The sequence below is a fragment of the Microchirus variegatus genome, assembly GCF_963457635.1.
Source record: "Microchirus variegatus genome assembly, chromosome: 1".
In the NCBI taxonomy this organism is placed as follows: Eukaryota; Metazoa; Chordata; class Actinopteri; order Pleuronectiformes; family Soleidae; genus Microchirus; species Microchirus variegatus.
This window is the reverse complement of record NC_139802.1, coordinates 40,613,655-40,635,137: the sequence shown is the minus strand read 5'-3', so window position 1 is coordinate 40,635,137 and position 21,483 is coordinate 40,613,655. Positions and strand designations below refer to the sequence as shown.

The window sequence follows — 21,483 nt, the reverse complement described above, 5'->3', positions numbered from 1 at the left end:
ACGCTCAGACTGCAAAAGAGAGATGTGTGCCACCGCCATCACGTGACCAGACTGCAACAAAAAAATATCAAAGTACTGTCTAAGTTTTCAAAGGCTTAAGATAACGGTTTTAAAGGTCCCATATTATGCAAAAGCAACTTTTTAATCATTTAAATCCTTAAATCTGGGACTCTGGAGGCCCGACAAGTCGCCAAAGTGTGAAAAAAGTGTGTTTTTGTGGTCCTCCTCAGTCTAAGTACAGGAGATAAAACACGCAATGTTGACTTCTGCGCTCATTGGGACGTCACAATGCGCTAAATTCCTGGAATTGTTGCCTCGCAGAGCTCCGCTTTGTCCGTAAATCACGGGAGTGTTAGTCACCGTTAGTCCGCGGAAAGTTCTACTCTTGGCTCCACAGTGCAGCACAGAGTTCTACACAAACTTCCAGCCTCAGAGGATTTATCTGTACAGTGGATACATGTTATATATGACGGCAATGATCACTTGTCCAAATGCTAACTGTTGTTAGCTCCCAGGAGCCTCTGTGGCTGATGTCATTTCCTGTCCCTTAAGTTTCGTTTTACTTTTTTTTTTTTTTAAGGTGGACCTAAAGAGATACTACTAAACAGAGCGTTCTGAACAGGGCTGTTTTGGCAGGGTGATTGAACTGCTGTGGTGCTTCATCCTTATGGTATTTTGACCAAAGCATGTCACAGACATGTTCATTAGGACACCAGGGAACTAGGTTAACTTGGAGAAATAGGGTATAATATGGGACCTTTAAATGTACTTTAGCAAAGAGCCTTGCTTTACAGAGGCTGCAAACATGCCGTCATAGTTCTACAGCAGCCCTGAACGGACAAACGTGTGTGTTTTGAATTATGAAGCAGAAGCTCACTGAAGAGTGACATACTATCTGGTACATAAAGGCATTAGATGTCGCTAATTATTATTATCTGGTCCATTAACTTCCATGTTGTTGGCAATGAATTTCTCCCTTTACAGGAAGGAGCTAAATATTTTGCTTCACAGCTGAATATGGTGTTTTTGAAATGGTTGGTAAATGCATGACTGTGTTAGTAACAGCCGAGTTGTTTAAAAGGATTAAAAGACGATTCTCATATTGGTATTGGACATAAAATAGTCTTGTTCATCCCTAATTTAAAGTAAGACGATGATCTGCTTTTATTCGATTTTCTGTTCTGCAGTAAAAACAAAAGCTTCTCGATTCCACCTCTCGCCTGTTTTACCGATCTACTGCGAAAAGCATGCAAACCGTTACGCGGTTACACGTTAAAAAATGAAGCGAGTGTTTGCACTTTTAAAAATGACTTGTTTATAGATTTTTTAAAAATGGGCTTCGGAGCTTAATTATATTGCACAAATATTAAAAGACTACAAAAATGAAACAAGCTAATATGTCATTCATGATTTGTTGTCTGCTGAAGCCAAACTAATTGACTAAAATTTCAATGATTTTTAAACGAGTAGCTAAAATGCCCTTAAAAATTCCTGAATCTCCTGTTGCTTTTCCTAATTTTACCTTAAATTCCTTTGTATCCAACATTAGTCTCCATGTATGACCATGACCAAACGTGCTTTAACGTTGCATTCCTTACATTTTGCTCACCAAAAGCAAGACTGATTATTCAGCTACTGATGAATACATTATGACAACATGTGGAACTAATATTTAGTGTGGATTTCTGGCAGATCATGGCGGTCCTTTGATAAAACTCTAGCCCTTAACGTGTTTCGTGCATCTGTTTTGCACCGGGCTCTGTTTTTTTGCTGCGCCGCTGGCGACCGATTTGTAACATGACTTGTGTCGTGTGAGATAAAATGTGAATGGCACACAGAAGAAGTAGTTTTTCCCCAAACGTCTTTGAATTCTTCATCATTTGCAATGCGAGTCTAAAGGAACTCCCTGCGACCAACAATTTAAAACGCCGGTCGACCCCCTGACTGGTCACTCTCCAGGAGTTTGGAGGTGGGATGTATTTTTTTATTTTTTTTGTTGGCCCGATCAGACCCCGAGTTTGTTGGCCTGTGTCAGCACCACCTTGAGTACGGGCATAAACGCTGAGGTCTCACTGAAGTTGCTGTTACTGACTATATGGGTATGGATGTTGAGGCCCTCGGTGTAGGATCGGGACTCGATGGTCCTGGCTATGTTGTGCAGTCCGCTTACGATGGCTAGAGAGAGCTGGAGGGAACAAAAGCAGAAGGTGAAAGGTCAGGAGAGGGCCTGAAATATAGCAATGAAACCATGCAGTTATTTACCGGGAATTTTACTACTAATCATTTGACAGTTAATATTATTACCTCCGCCAAGGAGGTTATGTTTTCGCTGGAGTTTGTTTGTTTGTCTGTTAGTTGGCAACATAACTCGGACGGATTTGGATGAAATTTTTAGGAAATGTCCGCAATTGGACCAAATTTTGGGCGTGATCCGTAGACGCCATCACTGTTGACAACACTCACTGTCTGACCCAGACACACCGGCAGGGTCCAAGTGCTTTTCTAGTTTCTTATACCGTTTAAATGAATTGGTTAATCTTATAAGTTCAGTTGGGTTTTTTAAAGTGCTTTAAGTGAGATACTGATGTAATGGTAAATTCCATTTCTCTGTCTCAGAGCTACAACTGCCCATCACCCTATACCTGCCCAACACAGAATACCAGGTCCTTTTGTGTATTGTATTATTTCGTCTAGCCTGAACTGACACCACCCTACAACCTTCGCAGGGAGTCGGCTCCCCGATACCTACAGTAGACAAAGAGGTGTGAAAACACCGCCTGGAAAGGAAGACTCTTTGTCTATTGGAGGAATGCGAAAGGGGAGTTACTCAGGTATAAATGTGGAGGGCTCACGATGCTCTGGGTCTTTCTCCAGCTAGGGTCACTCCTGTGAAGATTGACCTTTCCTTGCAAAGAAAATAAAAACTTGTTGGCTAGAAGTTGGTGGTAGAAGTTCTATTCTGTTCTATTTCATTCTTCACTAGCAGCAGATAGTTTCCACAACAATGACATACAGTATTGTGTCACTGAAATAAAGTTATAACCATAAAACTATACAACCGGTTCATTTGATGGTTCAAAAAGCCCAACCGAGCCCGACACTCACCGTCTGCTCTCTGAGTTTGTCATAAAGCGCTTCCAAACGTTTGTTAGCCTCATCGAGTTTCCTCCTAGTTTGCTGTGAAAAAAAAAAGAAAACAAAGAGTTCCAGCTCAAAATTTGTCACAGCACTTTGTGAGAACAGAGATAAACAGTGTTGTTCTCATCAAACTTGACTCACAGGGTCCTTGGCTACAGCCAAACACTTCTGGATGAGCCCCTCAAACGTGGTCTTCAGGACCATGTGCTCGTCAGGGATCGGCTTCTTCATGATCTTCTCAGCAGGGATGGACTGCAGAGGCTGAGGGGATCAAACAGGGTGAGTGTGGCTAATCTTATATTCCTTTAACTAAGTTGTTGTGTCTGATATCACTCACTTATTGTGTTTTGCAACCAGAAGCCTAAATCAATGTTTATATACAGTCTATGGACAAACGATGCAATCTTGTAGTCTGCATGTACCTGTATGACATCTCCAATCGGTGCCCCTGGCGCCCCCTCCGTACTGGTCTTGGGCATTGCAGGGTTCATGGATGGTGGGGGGAACTGCTGCTGCACGCCTGAGTAAGGGATCTGGGCACCATGTGGTCCCTGGGCCACAGCCTGAGGACCTGCAGTGGGCATGGACTGTGCCTGAGGGTCAGAGCCTGGCTGAGGCATGATGGGAGCAGTGATAGGTGTAGGGGGAGTGTAGTTCTCAAGAACCTGCTGAATAATGAATAGACTTCAGTTAAAAACATGCAAACACCATCTGTTCGTTAAACTTGGGACACAGACAGATGAACAACAATTTGATACACTGTACAGATACTGGCAGTGTGTGTATATATACACACACACATATACATGTATGTACCATTATACACTCGAGTTACCTTTTTCTTTGGTGCCCTGTTCAGAGCTGGAGGGTCATTCCAGCCATTTTGAGGTCCTACAGAACACAAAAAACCCAGGTGACTTTCAGTCTCACTGCTATAGGACTGTAACAATTCATCCATTACCAAATTGATCACGGATTATATACATAATTAAATTAGCAGAATTTGAATGTTATGAAAATGTTAATATGTTCTGGTTTCTTTATCACACAAAAAGACCCACCTCAGATCTACTCCACTGATTGATTGATTGATTGATTGATTGAATTCATTGGTTGAAATATTAAATTAGGAAATCATGGCCTGACTAATGTTTAACATCCCAGCGTTCAGTGAATGCAATATTTAATATCCTTGGTTTTGTATCCTCAGAATGTATATCAAAAAGAACACAGTCTTCCTGTTGCAAAACAAACTCCTGTTTTGAAGCCTCCAGATGTAGGATTTGACCGGTGACTCATATGTGCCATCATTAATTTTTCTCTATAATCTACAACTGACACCATATGCTACTGAAGAAGAGCAGAAACGCCTGACTGAGACCATAAAATAAATTAATATACAAACCGATATAAATCAAGTGAGAACTAGACTCATTTTGGCTCATTGCTACAACCTACTTCATGGGCTTCTTTTAAATAGGAAGATTATGGGAGACTATGTTCTTTTGTATATAGAGTCTGTGTTCAGGTGTTTAATACTAAGTCGTGAGTAGAAGTTGCTCCTGAGGACAGGGCGGAGCCATGCAGACCTGCTCTGAGATGCGGGCCTCAGCTCGGGTTCAGGGTCAATGTGTACCTGAAACTCCGGTCGGTGGAGGAAGAGGCATGTACGACACAGGAGATCCTGGCCCGCCATGCTGGAAAGATGCTCCGGAGGATGGAGGAGCAGAGAAGGAGGAGGCAGAGGAGGCGGCAGTGGGAAAGAAAGGAGGACGGGAGGGTGGAGATGAGGAAAGGCAGTGGCTGACGGGTGTCTGTCCAGGATAGAATAGAGGCACTGGCTGAGAGGGGACTGACTGAGTGTACTGAGACAGGAAGCCAGGGGGGTGAGGAGGGGAGGAGGGCTCTGCAGGAAGAGAGGAGGGGTAGGGCAGTGGCTGATAGATCGATGCCCCCCCAGCTCCAGGTGGGTACTGGCTGACCTGGGGGTAGGCTGAGAGTCACACAGGAAACAACAGATGCTGTTAGAGGAAAAACTGCTGCATGTTAAACAAACTATCATGCATGACTAAAAAAACTCTAAACAAAAAACAGATGAAAAGTAGATGCATGCTAACATGCTATTTGTTTAGCTCGTAGGACACAAATGACCCAACATGCCAAGCAATATTCTTTAAAAAGACACTTTTTAAAAGAACATTTTCTGTTAGTGATTAATACTTAAAAAAAACAAAAAACAAAAGCACACAATATTCAAACATTTGCCGACGGGAAATGTTTGCAATTGTTTTAAAGAAGAGAGGAGAAAAGCTGTTTGTTGTGCTTATGGGCCACCTTCTGATGCAAAGTGTGCATACACACACATATATACATATATATATATATATACACACACACACATATATATATACACATACATACATACATGTATATATATACGTATGTGTATGTATATATACATAAATACGTATATACACACATATCTTACATAGTATGTGAGACACCTTTTTCCTGTTTTCTATCAGTTTCCAGAGATCTGCACCTCACTGATACACTTATCAGTGTGTGTTTCATTTTCAGTTAGACATGTTTGTCTTTGTTACATCCTGGCCTGACTTTATCAGGGGTTACATGTATTCTAATCTGGTTTTAAGTTGTCATTGAAATTGCAGTGGACTTATAATAAAAGCACAGAGATAGAGGGTGATACTTGAAAGGAAGAAAAAAAAGAATCAACCAGAGTGAGCACTCAGAGAGCACAAACCTCTGCCAAGACCACTCAGTTTTCATGTCTGGATCGCCACCGAAATCTAACATGTTCTTCGCTGGAACATAACCTACAGTGCACCCCCCAGAAGATGACATCAAAATCTGTTGTGTACTTTTGGAGTTATGATGCTCACAGGCAGACAAACGTCAGCAAAAACACAACCGTATTGGTGGAGCTAATTGCTAACACACCCATAGGACAATGTTTAGATGTAGACCGCTATCAATGAATGTCCTGCATAAATGAGGATAATAAACACATTTTTGCATTTTCATCTTTGTGAAGTAATTAATCGATAGCTGCCTGTGTATCATGACTACTGCAAAGTTGCTAATTCCGTGAGTTTCAAGTTCCATATTATGTAAACTTAAATTATAGAAGACATTCAATGACCCTAGTTTTATACACGGCAAACTCTTCTGCTTCCATAAGCTGTAAAAGACTTACGCTGGTACTGATGGGAGTACATGTACGCAGGAGTGGAGGAGGTTGGAGGCGCAGCAGCTGCGCCGGAGGCTGGCATACCGTACATAGAGTTTGGAGGCTCTGTCTGGGGGAAAAAAAAGACAAACAGAAAAGTCATTCAGAAACTATTCCTCAAAACAAAAAGAGGGAGAGGTCTATAAAGAGATGAAACCAGAGAGTGTTTGGACATTTCTGCTCTATTTTGATTGAAAATCTTGTTTGTTGCAGTTTTGCAGTATTGAGTAATGTTAGCATGGAATTACATTAGTAATGGGGCTGCCAAAGAAACAAATAGAGTTAAGCTACATCCATACTATTTTGTTTTCATTTGATAACACATGTTTTCAGAGAAAACTAGAAAAGCTCAGTAAATACTGACAAACCTGGAAATGTATATCCTACAGGTACAGTGGGACATGCATGTGCTGCTGCACACGATTTTGATAGTTTTGCCTCCGTTTGTTCAGACCCGACTGAAGGAGCGTTTGCGTATACAGCAGCATAGCAGGGGCGGGTGGGGACAAGAAGTGTTTATCCTGTCAAACTGCTAAGGCATGATGATTTTTGAGCAATATAATTCACTTCTGAAACGTGTTGTGGGCCCTTCTTTCTATCATATTCAATGTTGCTGTTGCATCCATCTGTCTTGACGTTAAAAAAATAATCACTTCCTGCGTGCAGCACGGGAAAGTGGCCCCGACGACATGAGATCTAAACACCGCTATACTGAGAAAGTAGATCCAGCCAGGAGAAGTAAACGATCTGCCTGAATTTTAAAACTAAAACCTGAGACAGTATTGTTTTCAAACGTCTCCATTTTCAAGGCTTTAGTAGAGCAGATTTACATGAACAGCAGGTGCAGAATTGATGCGCTATAATAGGAATGGAACCTAAGGGAAGTGCATGCATCAAAGGAGACAGAGGAGTATATTGGTCATATTATCAGCAGGGAGTGGAGTGGAGAAAAGCAGTTCAGGTTTTGAGGCATTACCACAGACATAGCACAGTGGCCAAAGATAATTTAGCATAACAAGGTTTATGATGATATTCTGTGTGCAAGAACGCAGGCTGTTTGTGTACCTGCTGGTCTGAGGCGTTGCCTACTTGGAGAGGAGTAGGAGGGACATTGGGGAGAGCTGTGGGAGCTTGGTTACTCCAGGAGGTGACAGTGGAAGCAACCCTCGCCTAAAGCACACAAAGACATACGGCACATGCCAAATGATGGCCGTGGCTCGGAGAGGGAAAACAACACCAAACAACACAGTGCAAGAGTGCACCGAACCAGCGAGAATGACAGATAATTTAAGATTAGCCAGGGTTCAAATTACAGGAATATAATCAACTGCAAACAAAGGATAAAGACTTTGGTGGTGCAATAAGCACATTTATCATCAATACTGGAAAATAGCATGTGATTTAAACGCTGGCCAGAATGGAATTTTAGACAATGAAATCATTACAGAGCACAGAGAACTTCACCAGACAGACAAACAGGTGGTTATTTAGGGAGGAGATGAGGTCACTGTCAGAGGAAGAACAGGGTGAAAAGCAGACTGTGCTCAGGTTGTTAAATAACCCCAAACTATAATCTGTATGAACTGTATTCACTTAACACACATCAGATCACGACAACACACTTTCTCTTAAAGGATATCTAGTAATAGGATGAATTTAAAGATTCAGACACAAACTCACATTTTCAATGATTATCTGTGTGATCTGTGATTATCTTATAATTTTCACTATTATATTTAACCGACTGTATACTGTATACATACATAGACTTGTGCTTCCTTGAAGAACTTTATAATACTTCTCTTTCTCTCTTACTTTTTAATTAAGTTAGAGCTTTACTTTACTTTAATGCAATAATTAATGCAACAGAATCTGAAAAAACCTACGTCTGATCATCATTCTTCTCATAGATAAGTCTAACAAGTGTATATGTATATGTGAGTACATATGTACTTAATGACTGTAAATATGTGAATCTGTAATAAGATAATAAATGTGATCTATATTAAGAATAATGTATTTTCAACCATTATCTTACATGTTTGATTATATTACCTGTGGTAGTAGAAATGAGGCATTTGCTGGTGAGTGGTTGTGTCTTTATATCTCTGATAAAAACAGATACTGAATCATGCAACATCAAATAAGTGTGAGAGTGGAAATGTGGAGGAACATACTGGCTGGTAAAAGTGCGTCTGGGCAGGTACAGGGGCGGAGGCAGGCGTGAGCAAGGGCACTGGAGCTGCTGCAGTGGGTGGCCGCACCATGGCGGGCTGGAGCGGAGTGAAGGGATGACGGGGCAGCGCAGAGCTGGGTTGAGCTCGAGGAGCAGGGAGCCGAGCCTGAACACTCTGGGTTTGTGCAGGAACTGCGGGAGCCGCCGCCGCCACCGCCGCCTGCTGCTGCTGTTGTCCTAGTGCGCGACCGAGACGGTCACGGAGCTGCTGTACGGCAACCTGCATGGACAGACACGAGGAGTGAAATGAGAAAGGTGGACTTCGGTTAATCTTTTCAGATCGTGTGACTCATTCTAATGATCTGTAAACAGCCTTTTGTACTCAAATGCACTTTGAGCAACAGTTAAAACTCATAAAACTCATTTGTTCACAGAAATGTTCAGTAATTCCTGCATGACTCCGTCCTTTCGGCAGTGCGGTCACTAAATACACTAGAGACTACTCTGTTAAGTATTGAGATTGTAGAAATGCCCTTGCTATATGTTGGAGATTAACTTGTCTTTGGGATCTTTAAGACTTTTAAACTGACCTACAATTCGGTATTGTTTGATTCCTGTGTTGGACGTCGCACCCATGACTCTTTCAGTGCCAAGACTTTGCCAATAAGTGGCCGGCAGTCTGTTGGTGTCACATTTAGTATCGGCTCAGCTGTCTTGAAACCTCACAAGAGCAGTTACTAAAAAAGTACCAGGTACAATTGCTAGTACAGTAGAGCTGTGCTGAAACTGTGTATTGGAAAAGCGCTATAATATAAACAGTTGAGGAGCACTGTGTCTCATACCTGGTTGGTGTTGTCAGGCAGGTAGGTGATGGCAGTGGACAGGCTGCCCTGAGAGGCCAGCAGACTGGCATACTGGCTCATCCTCTCAGCCAGTAAGACGCCAACAGCAGCGGGACCTGACCGCTGAGTCTTCTCTACTGCGTGACGCAGCACCACCACTTTCTCCACCAGGTCCTGAGAGACGGAAACACAGCAGCACGTTAACATAGGTGAGGTAAAAAAATTCAGTCCACTGTATCAGCTGGAGAACATCATGAAGCAGTTAGAGGCTCAAATGCTAGACGTGTTTTTTCAGGAGATGGTGGAGACCAAAAATAGAGCAAATAGAGAGTGAATATTAGAATATTGGCACATAGCTCCTGATGAATGATGATTCTGTTCTGTACATATAAATGTAAACAATGAAGATGTTGGTGGTATCGCAAGTTCCAGAGTTTGTCATCACACCTGGAGGGACAGGGGGCAGTGTCCGTTCTGAGCTCTGGTCCAACAAGAAACCAGTTTCTCCACGTTGCCAGCACATATGTAACACAGACAGGCCTGGGCTTGCAGCTGAGCGACCTCTGCTGTTTCCAGTCTGCCCCCAAGAAGATCTAACAAACAGAGAAGCTCAGTGAGAGGGTAGAAATCCATTGCTGAGAGAAAAAAACATTAATTAAAAGGAATCACACAGAATCAGGAACAACCACAGGTAAACTAACCACAGAGGGAAGAGAACTCATCCGGCTTAGCGTAGGTCATGACAGCAGCCATAGCCTCCTTCCAGTTCTCCAGGTCACACGTCGTCAGGATGTCATGCCAATCCTTCATCACCACTGCGCTGATCATCTGCAAGACAAAGCACAGTTTATCAACTATAACTTTAACCATTATCACGAATCAAATTTGATCTGCAAAACAGACAACAAAGATACTCCTCCCACACTGAACCAGATACTGTGAAGCATTAAAAAAAAACATTGTAGAGATAGTTAAATCCATTGTCAATTCATGTGATATAAACTGCTGTACAGAGGCAACAGTAGCAATGGGCTAAAATAAGTGATCACACATGAGCACATAAAAAAAGTTATGGTTATGGGAACTACAGGAACAAGGGTTAGGGTTTTACTTTTAGGCATTCTAAAATCGAGGCCAAAGGAAAAGGTACTCCTTAAAAAGCATGTGGTCAGGACAGTTGAGTATTTGTTGAACAATTTGACAGCTGGACTTGCTGGACTCCTATAACCTGACTCGCTAGATTGACAAGCTTCGTTAGCCAGATTTTAAAGGTCATTGAAAGTTTGCTTGCTTTTAATTTATTCTTAAAAAAGAGCTGCTGCTGGATCTGGTTTATCATGGCTCCAAGGTGTTTATAGTGAGAAACAATCTTGACACACTGCTCCTGAATTACAGTGTGTGTATTACTAGGCTGTGACCTATAGAAATTGATTATCATTCCTTTTATTGGGCCCATTGATCCAAAGGTTAAAATCTAATACCACTGACAAAAAAATCTCTCAAACCACAAAAGCACTGTTAAAAAACCCTCCATTCGTTACATACCTTCGTTATCTTGCTGTGTGTTTTTGTAAAATACTTCTTCTGGGTTTTCTCCAAGAGCTCGGCTCCTCCAGCGACAGCCAGGATGATGCTGTCTGCCATCCTGTTGTCATGGAGACAGAGGTCCACGGCTCCTTCGAAGTCTCCCGTTAGCAGAGCCTGCATAATCAGGCTGTCCACGTCTGGCAGGGAAACAAGATGTTTGATTGTTTTCCCAGAACTAAACAAAACAGTCACAGAAAAATGTCCTTTGCAAGCTTATCGTCTACACACATCAGACTAAAAGGCAGGCTTGTCACCTTTACTGACGCCAAGGCTGACTCCTTCAGTAGCGGCTGGAGCCGGGGCTTGAGGGGCCTCCTGAGCTGGAGACAAGGTTGAAGCTGGAATAGCCGCCTCCACCTCCTCCTCTTCCTCCTCCTCCTCTTCCTGCTCCTTCTCCTCCTCCACCGGTGCTGCTATCTCCTGAAACACCAAAGACTTTCAAAAAATGCTTCATACTGTATTTATTCATCCCCTCCCCAATGTGCAGCAGGATGTTAGCTTATACAGCTATGCTAGCAGCGCTGTGAAGCAGACAATCTGATTCCTACAGTCCTTATCTCTGTTAGCAAGGTCACACAAATACAAAGTTCAGCAGCAATATGTTCATTTGACTACAAGACAGCATCTGCAAAAATAAATAAAAACAGTGATACCTCCTCTAATGGGATCTCCTCTTCCTCTTCTTCCTTCTCCTCCTCCTCTTCCTCTTCTTCCTTCCACTCCTCGTCCTCTTCCTCGTCAGGAAGAGCCTGGTCTACATTTTCTTCTGGCTCACTATTTAGAAGATCGTCCTCTAGATCTTCAGCTTCTGATTTCTCACTCTCCGATTTGGGAGTGGAGTCGAGTTCGAGTGTCGCGGCCGGCTGAAGGTTCGCAGCAGCGATCATGTCAAACGCTGCTTCAGGAGTGTCCACGGGCGGCAGGAGGCTGAGGTCTGGTAAAGGCTGCGGGCTGACCGGAGCGGGTGCCTCCAGCTGAAGGAATGATGAAGGAAAACACAGGTTCTCAACTTCCAATGTAGTAAACAAAAAGAATTGGCTTAATGATGAACACAGATATGTCATAATACATATTGTAAGAAGTGCAAGAAGTTTTTTTAATCTAATTTCTAAAATTCACGCGGGCCAGACTGGTAGGGTTAAAGGGCCACATGTGGCCCCTGAGCCGTATCATGCCCACATCTGTACTAGAGGGAGGTGTAATAGAAATAGACAAGACAGTTCCAGACTGTGCTGTCTCAACTATGTCCAAAGGCAAATACTTTTATCTGTGATGCTGAAATCAAACAACTACTAAAGTTTATAGTAACCTTTGGTGAAATCAGTTGATTATGGTCAGACTCTCATTTTTTGGAAAACTATAACTCAGGATCGGCTGCTGGAGGGCTCATGGTCAACTGTACCCATATTTTTTGGACACGTCCCTCTATAGAATTGTTTTGGAAGGACATAATGACAGATATATCAAAAAAGCAGACCCTCATATGGAGGATAATGTGGTAGGTGAATGACATTAGCAACTTTTTAGATCTCCAGGAAGAAGTGGAAACACTGAAATTGGAAAAGCACTGGAAACTGAACTGAAAACTAGTTTTTCTCTAGAAATGGTAGATAAACACTGTGTTTATTTAGATAATAAAATAGATCTTTTGGTTTTAGGTTTGGATTCAACACAAGAGTCAAAGGAGTATGAACGTACACGTCAGAGTGAGAGCGGTTTACAAAATCCCTTCAGATGAATGAAAGAGAGAGTCAAATATGAGTGACAGTGTCCGTGCACGTTCTTCCAGCTTCCTCTGAGCCGTTTCAAAAAGGGAAGTACAAGGATTCGTCATAATGGACACTTGCAACACTTCCCTATTACAGAAAGACAGAGACATTCACTTGACAACTTTGATTGCTTAGTTTTGTAGTAGTGCCAGTGAAAGAATGTGGAGCGTGGAGATGGGCAAGTTAAAAGCATCTCAATTTAGTAAAAAGTAAACTGTTCAGCTGCAGAATGCTGCTCCGTGACTGTGTCTGTGGTTTGATACCCAGCAGGTAATGTACAGTGTTTTTTTTTTTTTGTTTTTTTTTTTAAACTGCTGCCTGCTGAGCGTGAAAACTACACCATGACAGCAGTGAGAGTGAAAAATAACAGGGAAGTTGTGAAACTTAGTTGTGGGACAAAATTCCGTAAAAACTCAAGCCGTTCCTTTAAAACGGCACAATAATTATACAAAACAAACGTACCTTCGGAGGATCAACAGGTTTTTCCTCTAGTGCTGCCGAAATCTGACAAAGAAATGGACACAGATGACACATTAATTACCTGGATAAGATTATGAAAAATTATATAGAAAAAAAAAACAATATAAAGCCTTTCACCTTTAAGGCCAACTCCTCTTTGTTGTATCCCAGAAGTTCCAAAAACTTGCTGCGCATATCGCCCTCAAAATTAGCCTTGAAAAAAACCAAAATATTCACATACATAAAATGTAAAAGTGATAGCACTAGTTATTGAAAATGGTACTGCCTATTTCCAAGCTGCCTGTGATTTTCATACCTTGAGGAATGACCAAATAGTCTTTTCAAACTCGTTCTCAGCAGAGCTGATCTTTTCCTGGCAGAAATCCACAAAGCTGCCTGAGCTCAGAGTGGCCTGCAGCTGATCGGAGCGCTTCAAAAAGGCCGTTTCTGTGATGACCTGACTGACACGTACGACGTGTGAAGTGGGCTGCTGGAGCTGCTGAGCGTTGGGCTTTGAGTTCTCCAAGGATACCAGCTTCCCACCAAACTGTGGGTAAACAAACCAAAACCGCACAGATGTGAGAGGCTTCACATAGTAAAAAAAAACAAAAAACGGTGATAGTGATGAAAGGTTAAAGAAGCCAGACTCACAGCAAACGAGGCTCCGACAGGTCTGCGGATCCACTTGGGCGGCTTCTTCAAGGGGTTTACTGCCGCTGGAGGGGCAGTGGACTGAGGCAGCTGAAGCGGAGGCAACGTTTGTCCTGTTCCAAAAGGATCCATGTTCCCGAACGAGGTACTAATCTGTCGCAGAGATAAGCAGGACACGTCAGAAAACAAGAGTATCACACAATGATCAAGCAGCCACTTGGTATCTCGTGATTGACAGCTATAATTCGGTGACACTGGTGAATAACAGTCCTGATCAGACCACATGGCCAAAAATATATAAAAACCAACACATCCAATCAGATAAGTCTTCAAAGTGGCTTAAGAACTGTACAATTTCTGTTATGTTATCATATTTTTTATACATACAACATATAATTATTCCCACACATTCTGATCCTGTTGCTTGCTTTTAATGTTTTAGTCTTTTATGGTGTAATCTTACCTGGTCAGCGTGCCTCTGACTCTGTGACTCTTTGCTGCCCCCCATGATGGAATAGATGTCGATGTGTCCGTCAAAGCTTGCGGCCGACAGCACTGCAGGGTTCCTGGGACACCACTGGATGTCAAAGCACCACTGGCTGCCGGTGGGCAACTCATACAGCACCTGAGTCAAGCAGGATGGATGATTACTTACTCTCATTAAACTGGATTAATGCATTTTCAACCTAGTGTATGTGTAAAGACTCTGTCACACTAAAATGAGTTGGTATACCCGGGATTTGTGAATTTGTATTGCACCTCTTTTCACTCCTGCATCACCTGTGCTTTAAATGTGATGTGCCAGAAAAAAACACCACCACCAAGGAGCCCGGTGACAATATTATAGTCATTACCATTTTGTATCTTCTCTATCTCTCTATCTCTATTTTGGGGCCTTCTCTAACCAATCTTTTAACAAATTCAAATGATAAAATACCCTTTATATCTCTTCTAATGGCTTAAAGATGAATGCACATCAGTGTTGGGTCAAGCTGAAGCCAATGGAAAAAACCATGTGCACTGCAGAGTCATTTAACTTTTAAGTGGTGAATACCAATCAAACACATTCCCACTGGTCTAAAAAAAAGTTTAACATAGGATTAAATGGGGCATTTGAGATATTTAGGGTCAAATGTTTACCTCTGCTGTGTTTGGATTCCAGCACAGGATCCTGCTGTCCTTCCCACAGCTCAGGAGCAGCTCAGGATCAGCCAAACTCCAAGAGATGGAGAGCACACCCCTGCACATAAAGACCAGGACCATTATATAACATTTTCATCAAATCCCATTAAATTACCAAAACATAAATAAATCATGTTAGTCGGCATCTCTGTACTTAAATATCTACAGTGTTTCAAGGGCACATGTACATTTTTACTGCCATTTCTGTAACAACTAATAATATTTTGAGAAGGTAAATTGTCCCTTTCCAAGAGATGAAAACACATATTTGTGGGTCCCAATACAGCATGTTTGCTCAAGTGAGTATTCAAGGCAGGAGGATTATGTACATAGGTTTTAGTCAGAGATAAGATAGGATTTCAGCATCTACAAGCAAAACGTTTATTGTTGGCTTGGATCTTTCATGGGATTTGTTGACAATCAAAAAGGAAGGCGGAAACATTTATGCAAACTCAACAGATCTATTTACCTTGTGTGATTCTCGAAAATCTTGAGAGGAGAGGTAGCGAAACGCAAGTCCCACATCTGGATGACTGGCATCCGATCGTCCTCCGAGGCCACGACCAGCTGAGTGGCCACTTCTGGGTTCCAGGCCAGTCCGGAGCAGTGCATCTAAAAACAAAAATGCACGTGAACACAGACGCAAACGTTTGAGTAAAAAGCACCAGAGGATTGTGACGAATCAGACTTCATGTAAGAGCAACAAAAAAAGAACAACATACTCTGTTGCTGTGGTCGCTGACTTTAATAATGAGGTCATTCTTGCGGAGGTCCCACACTGAAGCTCGGCCACTCGGGCTGGCAGAGGCCAGGATGTGTTGGACCTGTCTGTTCCACGACACACAGCTGATGTCCTCCAGAGGCTACACGACAAAACCACAAGCTTTTATAAATCAACAGCTTCAATCACCCTGCAAAATCAGCCCTTTTTATAACGCTCTGTTTAGTAGTATCTCTTAAGGTCCACCTTAATAAAACTAAAATGAAACTTAAGGGACAGAAATTACATCAGCCACAGAGGCTACAGTGAGCTAACAGCAGTTAGCATTTGTGCAAAAGTGATCATTTGCAGGCTCTAGCAGGCACGTTGCTGCCATATATAACATGTATCCACTGAACAGATAAATCCTCTGAGGCTGGAAGTTTGTGTAGAACTCTGTGCTGCACTGTGGAGCCAAGAATAGAACTTTTCGCTGACTTTCAGTTCAGTAATCTACCTGTGTTTTAGGTCCAGGTGTCATGGGAGAACCAAAGTTATTCATGTCCCAGATATAGATTTCAGACTCATTTCCACCTGATGCAAACAGGTTTGTCTGCAATAAAGAGAAAACAAAACACAAACATGAGGTCACAGTTTGAAAGCGAAAGCACGTTAACTTCACTGACAGTAGCTCAGCTGGGTCGTACTTGGAACGGGTTGACGTCCAGAGCCCTCACAGGCCCTGTGTGTTTGTCACTCTCAGCGATGATCACGTCACTCTCCCCGGCCATGATCTTTGCTGGGTCGTACAGGATGACGTTGCCATTATCGCCTCCTGCGATTAGCACGCCAGACGGGTGACTCTGGTCGTCCATTCCGTAGGGACCCCACACCAGTTTGTTATATCTGTGGGGAGGGAAGTAAATAGAACGTTAACAGCGGCACACACTAGGGCTAGGCTATATGGCCAAAAAATAAAATCCCTGATTTTTTTTTATACCAGATCCGATTTTTTTTTATACCAGATCCGATTTTTTTTAAACTACTAAATACAAAATGATTATTATATTTATTATTATATTATGCAAATGATAGCACACACAGAAAAAGGGCTTAAACCAAACATCAATAGAGCCAAAATCAGGACTCTAGCTAACGATTATTTTCATATTTGATTTATTTGTTGATTCTTTGCCAATTAATGGATTAGATGTTTTGCCCATTAAATGTCAGAAAACGCTGAAAAATAACATACTCAAGGGTCTTGTTTTTTTTCCCCACAAAGCAAGATTATTCAGTGTAGTGGTTACTTTGTTATAGCTAAGAAGCTAAGCTAAGAAACCAGAAAATCTTGACATTTAAGAAGCTGAAAGATCGAATAACTAAACTAAAACACTCAATTATCAAAATATTTGCAATTTAAATTTCATTTTTATATATATAAAAAAAGACAGAAACATTTATGATTTTTGCTTTTCAGCTCAACTCATCTTACATGCTCTCAACTGCTTGATACATAGTTATTATGGTTCAAATAAGTTTGCATTTTTATTGAAAATCTGCAAATGACTACAAACTATGTACTTAAAATTGTTTTGAAAAACTTATAAGGCCTGGGTTTAAAAGTTAAAGGCATTTCTATTGCTCTTAAAGAATCTGTTGTCTTAAATTGTGTATAGGATATGGACATTATTCAAAATAAGGAAATACCCAGCCCTAACAGAGAATATAAAAAACTGTATTAGGTCTACAACAATCGATCATGCGGGTGTATTGAGCAGCTTTTTAAAAACCTGTGAGTGGATGGGAAGCTGCCACATGACTTCATCTCCAGAGACAGATCAGCCAAGTCCAGCTCGAAAAACTCCAAGGAAGCATTGGTGCTGAAGGAGGCATCCAGCTGCTGGGCTGATGTTCCTGCAGAGAGAAATAGCACAGGAAGCTTTAGGTCTACTTATCAAGCTTTTACTTGTATCTATATTAATAATAATTTAGGTCATTTTGCAAGCAAACAAAAACTTGATGATTACAGTAACTGAAATATGAAAGTTGTATTGTTGTGTGTTTCAGACTTAGTCAGACAAATATTTACACATATGCCATTGTTAAACAATCAATTATCTGAGAAAATAATAATAAGATTATTTGAAAATGACAATACTGGTCAGTTGCAAATCATGACTTGAGCTCTTAATATAAAATAAACTAAATAGGATACTGCTGGAAATGATGCAGCATAATTTTCTCCTTCATGTGTCACGTCAGCAGCAGCAGCACGTCTGTGCAGGTGCGCTCTGCGTGCTCATACCTGTAGCCAGGTAGATAGGATGGTGCTGAGCAGGACTCCAGCTCTGGATGGCTGTGCGGCTGATCTCTTTGAGTTTCATTCTGGGAAGAAAAAACAAAAAACAGAACAGATGTTAATCATTGTGCAGCGATACCTGAACAAAGAAATGAAAGATAAACTCGAGAAATCCTTAAGGACGACCATAGATTCATTATTTTTAATCGTAATCAAGTCTGCTTGTTGCATGTGATTTTGTGCAAGTCATAATTTTGAGGACAAAACATGTGCTGAGCTTGGAGCTCTTTTTCAGCTTTTTCTGGATTTCCTTCCTATGGTCACTATCTCTGCTACAACTCTGAAACGTAGTCAAACACATAACAGGGACCACAATCTGTCCCCCATCACTTTCACTTGATTCATGTCCAAAGCAGATCCTTGAACAACAGGTGTGGACAGCGGGGACACTCTCAGCAACCACTGACTGATTAATTCAATGTACATAATGGGCATCATGTATGTTTTCAGTATTCTATGGAATCTAGGAGCACGTTAAAAGGCACCAGTCAATACAGGTATACATAATGTTATTACAAGTGTGGGACTCTTTTTATGAGACAATAGCCGTTTTCCCTCTATTGTGCTGTACTGTAATAAACACAATAGTTACACAGTTACAGACAGTGCAAACTTTGACTGACACTAATGATCACATGGCTCTGCTGCACTGGAAAGACAGCTAGAGTTTCTGCTGCACATTTTAAACCGGTCTAACTGTCATAATACCAAATATGTGGAATATATTATATACAAAAATAAGGACGATACTAATAATTGAGGTCGTAATTTATTGAGTGGTGTGGGGTCAAAATGACATGGAGTTGGATTAAAAGCAGAAAATGAATAGAAGAATGACTCGATGCAAGCAAGGGGTCAGAGGTCAGCAACAATAGCACTGAGGAATTCTCTCCCAAGGAAATATTCCCCAATTAACATTGTTTACCTAGTAAATTAAATTTTACAGGATCGCACAGGATTTTTAAAATCACGTATCAACTACGTTTTGGGTTTTTTTTATTTACATTTTAGGTGCACATTGTAAAAAACATATATTTTGTAAGGAAACTGCGTGTCGCATTCAATACAGTGAGTTAGCATGAAGCTAACAGCCACAGGATTCGGACAAATGTAAATAAACGTATTGTCACTGTGTGGACATTGTACTGGGTGAACTAGTACATGCTACCAATGCTTATATTTACTACGGTTTGTAGCCCGTTAGCTGCCTGTGCAAATAGAGCTCATTAGTTAGAGTAGACCGGCTTACCTTATGTTCTTTGCTCCCTCTTACATGAACGTACACATTAAACAAATACAAAAAACACTGGGCACAATTCCTTATTCGGCTCTTCTTTAAGGACTAAATGTTGTGAAAACACACGGACACAAGTCTACCGGGTACCGGCTGCGTACTGCAGACGGACTTCCACGTCCCCACTGGTCTCCATCAACGTGGCACAAGCTAAGTAACCGCCTCCTCAGACCCACGAAGAAGAACAACGACTTCCGGGGGACGTCCATGTTCAGAGAGAAAAATAAATAAATCTGAATTTAAAGTGGTAACATTAGAGGGGAAAAAATATTAAAGTGTACAATTTACATTAAATTAACTGGCTAATTTTTGTAATTTAAATATATTTTTAATTAAACGTTGTTATGATTTTGTATAGTATGTGTAACCCTTGGAACTCTGGGATCAACACTGATAATCCACTGTATTTCAATATTTCATAATAGATGATTTGGACATTTATTTCCCACAAAGTAGTACAGCCCCGTTTTTTCATACATAAATGACTAAAATATTTAACAAAAGTTAAATGCACTTGTGTTAAGAACACCAATATATACCATTGATACCAAGTCACGATTACAAGTTTTATTTAAGTAAGGATAAATAACAAACTGAACACTTAACTCAGTTTTCCTGTATTGATATTTCTTTATTTCAATTACTGCAGTTTTCACTTATTTGTATTGGACTTTAATTGCGTGATTTGACAATTTAGTGTGTTTAAAGGTTAACTGCATTCATCAACAATTCAGATCACACCCAAAACAACAACATATTGGCACATTGATAATAATTACAATATAATAACTAAAATATCTTATTGGGAAACAAATCATTCTGCATTAGTATACTTTTATGTAGTTCAAAAAGCAGGATTTCAACTTTCCCTGCACTTTGCAATTACTCCAGTAGTTAAATCTGAATACTGAGAATAATGTAGTCAGACTAAATGATTGGTTAGAAAATATCAAATATTCATCTATTTATTGATATGAAAAGTAACCAGAGTTGTGAAAAAGTGTTAGTCACATTTCCTTCTTAAACCAAAGGCATCTCATCTTGAGTCAAATGTAACGATATTAAACCCATCGTCTCCCCTATTTCCCCAACCATGCAATAAACACACACAACTTTGATCTTGACTGTTTGCTTTTATTTTGAAAAAAACCCCAATACGTTTTAAAGTGTGTGTGGAAATCACACCACTCAGAAACTGGTATGATGATCAGAATGGCATCTGTAGTCAATTCAGCAGGTCGCCCCTGAAATGTACAAAGAAGCACATGATTAAGTGGAACATAGGTAAATCCACATCAGTGTGACACTGAACACCAGCAGAGCTCCATCAATGCCAAACCCTCATTCAGAAATGTGCAGATAATCATCCCCAGGCATAGGAATGGGTCAGATGGGTAGTGATTGACATAATCATTGGGATTCATGGCAATTCGCTCAAGTTATTGTGTAACTGTCTGTAATACATACACAACAATGTCTGGTCCACAAGCTGGAAGCAATTTCATTCAAGGTAACCTGTCAAAATAGGACATTATAAGAGTGAGATATTAACTAAATGTATATGTCCACAGTGGAAAACCACCCTACTGTAATATTGCACAATAAGCAAACATTCCAATTGTATAAAATAATAATAAAACTTAAATTAATTTTTTTTTAAAAAGTGCCGTGGTAACTCAGTAATTGTGCTGGTTTGGAAACATTAAAAGCAAAAACTAATAAGTAGTTATTTCCTTTACAACTTCCACGTGTTCAGAAATGTAGCTAACGTCACTGATCGAAACCTCGTTCCACAATCGCGCTCAACGTAAAGTGGAGCTAACAAGCTTAGCCACCTACTCGTTAGCAACGAGTAACTTGCTTCATGACAAAATAACTTTTTTTTAGAACACGTTCTCGAGTAAATGTTTTACGTGTCTTATCAGAAACTTACATGTAGGTCAAATCCTCAGTCAGCACACGACAACGACGTCACACACAAACTTGTCTTCCTCCTTTTCTTGTTGCACTGTGTTGGCCGTCAACAGACAGCGTCATGGCACACTACCGCCACCAGCTGGTCAGGAGGAGTGT

The 21,483-nt window shown here is 41.0% G+C and overlaps 1 protein-coding gene across 1 annotated transcript; it reads right to left on the bottom strand.

The window, feature by feature from the left end:
• Window positions 1-1,496: 1,496 nt before the first annotated feature.
• sec31a (SEC31 homolog A, COPII coat complex component) lies at window positions 1,497-19,487 on the bottom strand. Its single transcript, XM_083906510.1, has 28 exons — window positions 19,366-19,487; window positions 18,063-18,142; window positions 17,548-17,671; window positions 16,462-16,660; window positions 16,272-16,367; window positions 15,777-15,917; window positions 15,524-15,666; window positions 15,013-15,112; window positions 14,336-14,497; window positions 13,873-14,025; window positions 13,538-13,768; window positions 13,360-13,434; window positions 13,225-13,266; window positions 11,647-11,961; window positions 11,248-11,308; window positions 10,952-11,130; window positions 10,108-10,234; window positions 9,854-9,999; window positions 9,407-9,580; window positions 8,566-8,844; window positions 7,454-7,558; window positions 6,356-6,458; window positions 4,775-5,131; window positions 3,974-4,029; window positions 3,561-3,803; window positions 3,280-3,399; window positions 3,106-3,177; window positions 1,497-2,185 (listed from the first exon to the last, which is right to left on the bottom strand). The coding sequence occupies exons 2-28, from the start codon at window positions 18,139-18,141 to the stop codon at window positions 2,006-2,008; spliced, it is 4,062 nt and encodes a 1,353-aa protein (XP_083762636.1). The 5' UTR covers window position 18,142; window positions 19,366-19,487; the 3' UTR covers window positions 1,497-2,005.
• Between the last annotated feature and the right edge of the window lie 1,996 nt (window positions 19,488-21,483).